The sequence below is a fragment of the Sinocyclocheilus rhinocerous genome, unplaced genomic scaffold (assembly GCF_001515625.1).
Source record: "Sinocyclocheilus rhinocerous isolate Xijiao unplaced genomic scaffold, SAMN03320098_v1.1 scaffold303, whole genome shotgun sequence".
Lineage (NCBI taxonomy): Eukaryota > Metazoa > Chordata > Actinopteri > Cypriniformes > Cyprinidae > Sinocyclocheilus > Sinocyclocheilus rhinocerous.
Window position 1 is genome coordinate 1,600,863 of NW_015656152.1, and position 10,723 is coordinate 1,611,585.

At 34.0% G+C, this 10,723-nt stretch overlaps 2 protein-coding genes across 3 annotated transcripts in view; both read left to right on the top strand.

Annotated features, from left to right (window-relative positions):
• Window positions 1-3,104, top strand: part of riox1 (ribosomal oxygenase 1) — an 8,488-nt gene extending 5,384 nt beyond the window's left edge. Inside the window, 6 exon segments of the mRNA XM_016526832.1 lie at window positions 492-596; window positions 667-808; window positions 1,834-1,954; window positions 2,162-2,261; window positions 2,342-2,428; window positions 2,540-3,104. Coding sequence (XP_016382318.1) covers window positions 492-596; window positions 667-808; window positions 1,834-1,954; window positions 2,162-2,261; window positions 2,342-2,428; window positions 2,540-2,608 — 624 coding nt within the window. The 3' untranslated portion in view covers window positions 2,609-3,104.
• Window positions 3,105-5,889: 2,785 nt separating this feature from the next.
• Window positions 5,890-10,723, top strand: part of cpsf2 (cleavage and polyadenylation specific factor 2) — a 15,209-nt gene continuing 10,375 nt past the window's right edge. Inside the window, exons 1-7 of one of the 2 annotated variants that reach the window (XM_016526797.1) lie at window positions 5,890-6,033; window positions 6,614-6,774; window positions 6,856-7,015; window positions 8,024-8,129; window positions 8,264-8,393; window positions 9,372-9,487; window positions 9,615-9,802. In XM_016526797.1, coding sequence (XP_016382283.1) covers window positions 6,626-6,774; window positions 6,856-7,015; window positions 8,024-8,129; window positions 8,264-8,393; window positions 9,372-9,487; window positions 9,615-9,802 — 849 coding nt within the window. In that variant the 5' untranslated portion in view covers window positions 5,890-6,033; window positions 6,614-6,625. The remainder of the gene's footprint in view (window positions 6,034-6,613; window positions 6,775-6,855; window positions 7,016-8,023; window positions 8,130-8,263; window positions 8,394-9,371; window positions 9,488-9,614; window positions 9,803-10,723) is intronic. The other variant, XM_016526796.1, reaches the window with a different exon arrangement.

Consider the following 10,723-nt stretch of genomic DNA (forward strand, 5'->3'; position numbering starts at 1 on the left):
AAGTGCTACCGCCAGACCCAGAGATCGGCTGAATGGATTCGAAAACGGTCAAACTCAACTGTTTAACTCTAGGGGAGCTGGAAAATGAGCCTATTTTCAAAAATAGTGGAGTGTTCCTTTAAGATAAGATTTACCCTGATTCATTGAACGATTTAGATGTTGTCAGTTGTCAAATATAATTCTTATTTAAATTGTGAATTACATTTTCAAGTATACATTTAAAACGTGAATGAATGAATAAATAAATAAATAAATAATGTCCTACCAGGATGATTTATTCATTCAAAATAAATGAATGAATGAATAAATAAATAGTGTCCTAAAAGCACGATTTAATTACTGGGTTACTTTTATTTCTTTCTTTATTTTTATTTGCATTACAGGAATAATGCAGATCTATTGATTTGAGGGTGAAATGTGAACTAGATATTTCTATGTAAGATTCAGCCAGATTAGATATCGTCACTTCAGTGAATGTATTTGATTTGCAGTTGATGCCAGCAGCTCTGGAGACTGCGATGGAGGAAGACGTTGAGTTCAGGAAGGGACTGCCGCTCGATTACCTTCAGTTCATGGGAGTTCAGAACTCTGAGAAGGTATTTGTGTTTCTACTCCATTAATATACAGAGCTGTACCGACACCGAAATCACTTGTGCGTGTGAACAGGAAGACCCACGGAGAGACAAATTCATTGCGCACGTCGAGGGCCTGATGAAGAAACTGGTCGATTATGCACCAGTCGATGCTGCTGTGGATCAGAAAGCCAGAGACTTCCTGCACGACTGCCTTCCACCGGTGCTGAGCGCTGGTGAGTCTCACAGTAACACCTCTACTGAAGGTCAGGGGGGGTGTTTTTGCTTTAAAATATCCCTTTTGAAAGGTCAGACATATAAACTTAAGCCAGTTCTGTAAGTTTCAGAAAAGTTTTGTCTGATAAATGTCTAAATATATAGCAGTTTTACAGAAATAACAGTTCATCAAGTATTTGTGTTGTATCAGATATTGCAGTAATACAATATCTGTTTTATACTGTATGTTAAACTCACCCGCAAAGAAGGTAATTGCTAATTTTAATCTCTTATCTCGGTTTTTAACTCAGAATTTTGAGTTTACATCTCGCTATCCTGAATTTTTTCTTGGAATTTTGAGTTTACAATTAGCAATTATGACTTTTTTTCCTCAGAATTTTCAGTTTACATCTCGCAATTGACTTTTTTTTTCTCATAATTTTTAGTTTGCATCCTACAATTCAAAATTTTTATTCAGAATTTTGAGTTTACATTCCACAATTCTGACTTTTTTCCCAGAATTTTCAATTTACATCTCACAATTCTGACTTTTCTTTGAATTTTGAGTTTACATCTCGCAATTGACTTTTTTTCTCATAATTTTGAGTTTAAATCCTACAATTCAAAATTTTTATTTAGAATTTTGATTGACTTTTTTTCAATTTTGAGTTTACATCTTGCAATTCTGACTTTTTCTCAGAATTTTGGGTTTATATCTCGCAAATCTGACTTTTTTCCTCAGAATTTTCAATTTACATCTCACAATTCTTTTATTTTTCGTAATTGTTTTTTTTTGTAAATGACTTTTATTCTCGCTTCTTTGCAAACTCACAATTGTGACTTTTTTTTCTCAGAATCTCACAATTCTGAGTTTGTATCTCGTTATTTATATCAAAATTATGAGAAAAGTATGAATTGTGAAATATAAACTGAAGAATTGTAAGGAAAAAGTAAGAATTTTGAGGGGGAAAAAACTCGCTATTACCTTCCATAGATTAAAGCTCAAACATTCATTCAATAAAATGCATTTGTGTGTGTTTTGTAGAGGAGAAGGCCAGCAGTGTGTACGGGGCTCCTGCTCGATGGGGAGACGGTGAGGCCCTTGATGTGACTGTTCAACTGAAGGGCCAAACCCAAATCAGACTCTTGGGGGCCGGAGCTGCAAGGTACCAATACGCAGTATTTTCTATAACCCTGATCAGTCTTCTCAATCTGGTATTGTAAGTTGCATAAAGTGAATTTGTAATCTGAACTGAATGTGATGAGAGAACTTGTATAACTGATTTATAAAGATATACATTCAGTTTGTTGTTTTGTTGTAATAAATAGTATTTTAATTTAATAAAATGTTTGAATATAACATGTCTTCATAGGTTGTGCGGTGATGGAGACACTGTGACTCTTTTTTACACTACTGAGAACTCTAGAGTCTATCATAAAGAAGAACCCAAGAGCATTGAGATGAAAGCAGAGGTGAACACGCGCTCTTGTCTGAAATGACTGCAGCTTTGACCGTCTTTAAGCATTTGACTGATCGTGTTTCTTTTTAACAGCACATAGATGCCATGGAGTTTCTGATTCATTCATATCCCAAGTTTGTTTCTGTGGCCTGTTTGCCATGTGAGACAGTGGAGGCAAAGGTACTGCATGCATTTGTTTTATACTTAAGGACTTCAGCCATTAAAGACCTGTTCAAGTTGCTTTTATGAATTAATGCGTGTGGTGAGTTTGAAATTAATGTTATTTTGCAGATGTCTCTGGCTGAGCTGCTCTTTGAGAAGGGACTGATCCACACAGCCGAACCTTTGACAGCTGAATAAAAACAGTATTTTGTGGCTAAAGAAAATGAGTGTCCTATGTCATATGCTTATCATCTGTTGTAACTACATATTTTTTGTAAACTGAAATTGTCTCCAATGTGTATAAAACATCTTTAGAAAGCAAACCAAGAGTATTTTTGAGGTTTCTTTGTCCTGTTGACTAGTCTGAAAATAAATTAATATATGTCTGTGTATGTGTGTGTACAGAATTGCTCAAGTTAAACTTAAAATGTTATTATACATTGACAAGGCCATGCATACATTTTGGGAAAACAAGCGCGTATAAATTTGTTCAATCAGTTATAGTTGCACCAGTGCTAAAACAGTGTGTTAAAACGGTTTAGTATTGGTATCTTCTAACACCATATGCTATTGTGTTCAAATATGAAAAAAAGGTTATTGCAGGTGTTATTTTGGTCATATTCTCTTAACAGGCCAAGTAAAACCAGATAGGAAATCAAAATTATGTGAAATTATCAAAACACATGATGCAGCAAAAACAGACTCTTCTGTAGTTACATCGTGTACTAAGACCGAAGGAAAATTAAAAGTTGTGATTTTCTAGGCCGATATGGCTAGGAACTATACTCTCATTCTCTCGCGTAATAATCAAGGAACTTTGCTGCTGTACTATGGGTGCAGCAGGCGCAATGATATTACGCAGCGCCTGAAAATAGGCTAACTTCCGTCAACATAACCAACGTGACCACCTGCTTGCACAGGGAGCGTGCTGGGGACTATTTTCAGGCACTGCGTAATATCATTCCTAACCATATCGGCCTAGAAAATCCCAACTTTTAATTTTCCTTCGGTCTTAGTACGCGATGTAACTACAGAAGAGTCAAGTTTTAAATGGGAAAAATATAGAAACTCTTTGGTCATTTTTGAGCGAGATGCTAACGGTCTAATCAGATTCAGTGATCTATGCTAAGCTACAACTAAAAGTGCTACCGCCAGACCCGGAGATCGGTTGAATGGATCCGAAAACGGTAAAACTCAACTGTTTAACTCTAGGGGAGCTGGAAAATGAGCCTATTTTTAAAAATAGTGGAGTGTTCCTTTAATAACTTGATGACTCTGATGTGGAGCAGGAGTTTGGACTGAATAGAAACCAGCCAACGTATAAAATCTCCCATCATTTGTCCTTGATGTGCTGTAAATAAAAACTACAAGGCATTACAGAACTAAATACAAAATTTATTGCGCCACATCATGGTGAAACATGGTGGATGAACAAACATTATACACATAGTGGGCACAGGGTCCAATAAATATCACTGCAGGAGTCTCACTTCCAGGTGTATTCCTCACCAGGCTTCAGTTCCCTGAAACCAGAAAGTTACAGATTCAAAAATAATTCATTTACAAAGACACGCTTTGGTTTTAAGACATCTTTATAAGAAGTCGTGTGACCTGCTGTATAAAGCACTCTTGTTCCTGAATGCTGTGAGTTTCTGGTCATTCCATCGGTCCAGATAAACCCCGATGACGAAACCCAGAGGGACCAGGATATTGACCCAGTGCTCACGAACTGCTGCTGCGAAGTTCACCATGATGCCTGTGATTAAAGAAAACAGGGTAAAACTTTACAATAAGGTTCCAATAGTTAGTGTTAGCTAATGTATTAACAAACATGAACAATGCATTTATTACAGTATTTTTGTTAATGTTAGTTAATGAAAATACAGTTGTTCTCTGTTCGTTCATGTTAATTCACAGTGCATTAACTAATGTTTACAAGCACAACTTTTGATTTTAATAATGCATTAGTAAATGTTGAAATTAACTAAGATTAATAAACGCTGCAGTATTGTTCATTCTTAGTTCAAGTAAACTAAGTAGTTAACTAATGAACCTTATTGTAAAGTGTTAGCGAAAACATAAATGAAGTTGAATGAGTAATGCCTTCTGCTTAAATGCTTGATTACAGAAAATAAATAATGAATTGTGGCTCGTAAGTCTACACATGTCAGTATATATGTGAAGTGTATGATTATGTCAGTTATGTGGAGTCAAAGACATCAAATAGTCACAGCAATTCTGCAGCATACATTGATCTGTCTACATAAACCTAGTCTAACCTTATTAATATCTACTGACTTAAATAAAACATCGAAGTAGAAATGTCATAACAAAAGCAATCATCACATTTATAAATGTTTGTGTTGATGTGAAGGTGACTGCTCTGGGCCTGCGTCCTCACATAAACACGAGATTTTAATCCCATTGCGTCCGCAGAAAACTCTTATAAACGTTTACTTAACTTTAATACTCACAATTAAGCATAGAACACGTTTATTAATTGAATATATATAAATTTAAAGTCATTTACCGTCCGTTAGTTTCCTCTGTGTGTTATTAGCACAGCAGCATTAGCAGGACTGTACCAACTATCAAGGGGAGGAGCTACAATTTTCCTTTCCACACCATTGAAACGTTTCTATTTAATTGTTTTAAATATGCTACATTGATATAGGTGATATATAATAATAATTTTTAAAAAACATAAAAAAAATTCTAATATGTTTTGTTTTGTTTTTGACAGTTTGATAGTAGAAAGTATGGTGGCCGTGAAGTGCAAAGCAAATCATAATTCTGAAAACAAAATAACAAATTACAAACGCAAATGCAAGTCTAAAAAACAAAATAACAATTCAGAAAGCACAACAACAATTCAGAAAACATTATAACAAGTCAGAAAACACAATGACAAATTCGAAAACAAAATAACAAGTCAGAAAACACAAGCCACTTTTAACTAAATGTAAATAGACACTCCATATTTTTTGATTGACAGATGTCTCGTCCAGTCAGCGGTGAGTAATCCCAAACCAATGGTGCTGTCTCAAACTATACCTACCTCTTCCGGTTTGTCTGATTTGTCGTTGTGTTTTCTGACTTGTTATTTTGTTTTCGAATTTGTCATTGTGTTTTCTGACTTGTTATAATGTTTTCTGAATTGTTGTTGTGCTTTCTGAATTGTTATTTTGTTTTTTAGACTTGCATTTGCGTTTGTAATTTGTTATTTTGTTTTCAGAATTGTGATTTGCTTTGCACTTCACGGCCACCGTAAGAAAAGCTGAAGAATTATTACCATTACATCCAGACATTTTTCTTTTATACTTTTCTCATCAAAACCTACGTTTTAGAGATAGAATCAATCCAAACATGTTGTATAGTATAAATAAAAAGTGAGCTATGTGCCTTTCACGATACGCATTATGAGACTTTTGTTTTGTATTTGTAAGCGCCCCCCTGCTGTTGTCAGTGGTAGAGTCCAGTGACGTCGCAGCGGCAGTAATGGCTGCTGCTCTCATGCCGCAGATCTGAAACATTACCATAAATTTAATATGATTTTTCAGCGATTTCCACCACTTATTATTGACCAAACCAGCTGAGATCAAAAGTGACATAACGAGATACGGGTATGCACGTTTTAATGTACATAAAGCAAGTCAGTTTTTAAAGTAAATCTCTTCATTGGTTTGGCTGCTGTGTGTTTTCATTGAGTTCAGATTATTCTGAAAGCTGAGTTACTGTATCATGGATGAAGGCTTATGAATATTCAATTCATTCATTCTTTGCCCTTCTGCCTCAATTTGTGTCCTGAACTTATAGTTCTGTTCATTACATACCGCTGTTATTTTTTGCATATTCATCATCATAATTGGCTGGTTTTAGATAATATTACCATAGTATTTGGATAAATATAATGAGATATCATGATTATGGTAATGTATTCTTACCATTTAAATGGTTTTCCATGGTGGTACCATTACAATACCGTGGTTTTACGGATATTTATAAAACTATGGTAGTACTGTGGTACTGAATGATTTATTTCCATATTTATATACCATGTTATGAATTAGTTATTCAAAGAATACCATGTTGTTGCCATGGTACATGGTAGCACCTGACTTTTCATTCTGACTATTAAAACAAGCAAATGCTCAAGACTAAATGTGAGTTATTTACTGATGATCTCTTGTGTGCATCCATGGGTCAGACGGCAGAATGACGTCCATCATCAAGCTGACGGCTCTTTCCGGAGTCCAGGAGGAATCGGCTCTGTGTTACCTGTTACAGGTGGACGAGTTCCGCTTCCTGCTGGATTGTGGCTGGGATGAAAGTTTCTCCATGGACATCATAGATTCCCTGAAGCGGTACGATCTTTGAACGGTGAGGTGGTGTTATTGAGATCATTTCCTGTTTGTGATGTGTATTTCCTGTCCTGTCTCTGTCAGGTATGTGCATCAGGTGGACGCAGTGCTGCTCTCTCACCCCGATCATCTGCATCTGGGCGCTTTACCGTACGCTGTGGGCAAGCTGGGGCTCAACTGCACCATCTACGCCACCATCCCCGTCTACAAGATGGGCCAGATGTTCATGTACGATCTCTATCAGGTGAGATGGATCGGTTTCAAAAGAAGCACTGATTATCATTAGCTCATACATTTGAAATACGGTTCTTCTTAACTGTGTCAAATTAGTCATTTACAAGTAAAAGTCTTGACAGTTCATGGCAACATTTATATGATGAAAATCACATAAAACTCAAACACAAATGAACACATTTACATATAAATTAATAATCGACACAAACATGCAATAATTAGAATTTTCATATTCAAACAATTTTCATGTCATCATTTTAAGATAATTAATTATTTTAGCAATAATGAAAAATAACTGTGTTTATTGTCAATAAATAATTTAAACATTCAAAAAAAAATTTGAGATCGTTATTAATAAAAAAAAATAAAAAATTGAGTGATTGTTTCTGAGGGATTGAGTTTAAATAATAATAAAAAAAAACATTTCCAGGTTGCATCACCCTAAAATGAATAAATAAATATATATATATGATTTTTTTTTCTTTCTTTTTTTTTGCATAAAGAAAATGAACCCAATTATAGGACCAATAAAATTTTCATAAGAATTAAGCATATTTCCCCCAAAACTACCTATTACTGTAATGCATCCAGATGTTTAATTTTTAAGCTGAATTCCCATTATTCCCAATGGTGATTTACTATAGTAAAAATTTAAATCAGCATAAAGGCAGAACAGTAAATATTATATATTATTTGAATTATTTTCACATTACAGTAATGATAAAGCATTTTTCAGGATGGGAATTTAGGGGCTAAAATATACTTAATTATCATGAAAATAAAGTCAGATTGAATAGATTTAAATGTGACGTATTGGAGAAAATCACTTTTTATAGTGGAAGTATGCAGGAACTGCACTTTATTATAATTATTTTACTTTGACAGAGATTTATGATGCATCAAAGACTTGTTAGTTGAACTTAAAATCCCCATGTAAAACATTTTTTGTAGTGTTCGATACTTCTCGCTTTGAGGCAGTGCTGAAATATGAATTGTTCCATCTTATTTGATCTCATAGTCTCGACACAACACTGAAGATTTCACTCTGTTCACACTGGATGACGTCGATTCAGCCTTTGACAAGATCCAGCAGCTGAAATACTCTCAGATCGTCAACCTGAAAGGTGAGAAAACGTCCTCATTCACACGTGCAAAAAGAGAAAACCCAATCAGACATTATGAAGCTTTAATAATCCAAATAATGATAATGTGTTCTTTTGGACATCTTGAAAGTTACTCATAATTTATTAACGAACAGGAAAAGGTCACGGTCTGTCCATCACCCCACTTCCTGCGGGTCACATGATCGGTGGCACTATCTGGAAAATAGTGAAGGACGGAGAGGAAGAGATCATCTATGGTGTGGATTTCAACCACAAGAGAGAGATGTAAGTATGAAAGAAATCACCTGGAGATAAAATTAATATGTATCAGAAAGTTTTATTTATTGGGACCCAATATTTGCACCCTGGAATTGATATTCAGGGGTATTTTCTGCCCTTTATGAGGTAATTTTTGTCTTAACCCAATAAAAACACGTGTTTTGTCAAATACTTTTTAAATACTATTTTCTCAAAGAATAATTTGTGATTGAATAAATAATATTTATTATTTACTAATTAATAAACTAATTAATCAATGCTGAATTCACAACAATTATGGCTGTTAATTAAAAATCAAACCAACATCAGATACAAAAGTAGCTTTAATAAAGTGAAATTAACAAACTCAGATATAAAAAGATAATTATATAACTCCATTATAAAGCTCAAATAATAATATATATGTAACTCAAAATATATAATAACAAATAACTGCAATATATAATTATAGATATCAAATTATTATTTGAGAAAATATGAAAAAACACATTCACCTATACATTAATTTTCATATTCAGACAATCTCAAATTGTATGTCATAATGTTAAGATACTTAATTAATTTTAAGAATAAATCAAAATTTTAAAGCAATTTTAGATTATTTGAATATGGAAAAATTCAAATGATATTATGTTTATAATTTATATTATTTTCTCAAATAATATTTTATAAATAGTTTGAGTAATTAAATTTTAAGTGATTTGATTTATATATTTATTAGAAATATTAATTAATTAGTTATATTTAATAAAGCTTTAAATAATAAAACCAACTGATAAATGCTGAAATCAGAACAATTATGACTGTTAATTAAATATCAAACCAACATCAGATAGATATGTAGCTAATTTTTTCATAATAAAATGAACTAGGGCCTACATTTTCAATATCTGGGGCATTTTGTCACTTTCTTTGCCATTTTTAATTTCTGATGCTGGTGTGGAGTAAAGCAGTTTTTACATGATGTTTGCTGTGTCCAATCAGTCATCTAAACGGCTGCTCCCTGGAGACCATCAGCAGACCGTCTCTCCTCATCACAGACTCCTTCAACGCCTCGTATGTTCAGCCTCGCAGGAAACAGCGTGACGAGCAACTGCTCAGTAAGTTCAGACTAAACCAGCAGTAAAATGAGTTTGGTGATTTGTCATCAGACTTATTTGCATCAATGAAGCAGACTTCCTAAGGCTGTTATTTTGGATAAGTGTGACATTTGACCTTCTATTCCAGCCAATGTCATGGAGACCCTCCGCGGCGACGGGAACGTGCTGATCGCCGTGGATACGGCGGGGCGAGTGCTGGAACTGGCTCAGCTCCTGGATCAGATCTGGAGGACCAAAGACGCAGGACTGGGCGTTTGCTCGCTCGCCCTGCTCAACAACGTCAGCTACAACGTGGTGGAGTTCTCAAAGTCCCAGGTCTCTCTGTCACAGTCAAGTTCTTTTGAAATGTTGTCTGTGTGGTCTACAATAATATCGTAATTGTTTAATGATGTGCAACCTGTCATTATGGAGTATGTCACTCGCTTTGCAAAAACCAAACCGCTTTCACTGCATCATATTTAATGCCGTCTGAATGCCCCCGAAATTCAAGACAGACAGGGACATTTTTTGTCTTATATTTATATCAAATGATATAGTTAAGCAATATCATATGAACAAGAGTGCTGTTTTCCTGAATATCAGCATGATTGCAAATGTTATATTGATTTTATGAAACGGCTCATTTAACAAAAACTTAATATATTTCATCCTTTTTCTCACAAATTTGAGTTATAAAGTTGCGGTTCTGATTTAATTTTTCTCTCTATTTTGGAGGTATAATCTCAGAATTGACTTTTTCTCAGAGTTGTAAAGAATTCTTACTTTTTTTTCTAAGAATTGTAAAGAATTCTGACTTCTCAGAATTGTGAAGAATTCTGATTTTTTTTTCAGAATTTTAAAGAATTCTGAAGTTTTTTCTAAGAATTGTATAGAATTCTGACTTTTTTTTCAGAATTGTGAAGGATTCTGACTTTTTTTCTAAGAATTGTAAAGAATTCTGATTTTTTTTTAAGAATTGTATAGAATTCTGACTTTTTTTTCAGAATTGTGAAGGATTCTGACTTTTTTTCTAAGAATTGTAAAGAATTCTGACTTTTTTCTAAGAATTGTATAGAATTCTGACTTTTTTTTCAGAATTGTGAAGAATTCTGACTTTTTTTCAGAATTGTGATTTTTTTTCAGAATTGTGAAGAATTCTGACTTTTTTTCAGAATTGTGATTTTTTTTCAGAATTGTGAAGAATTCTGACTTTTTTTCAGAATTGTGATTTTTTTTCAGAATTGTGAAGAATTCTGA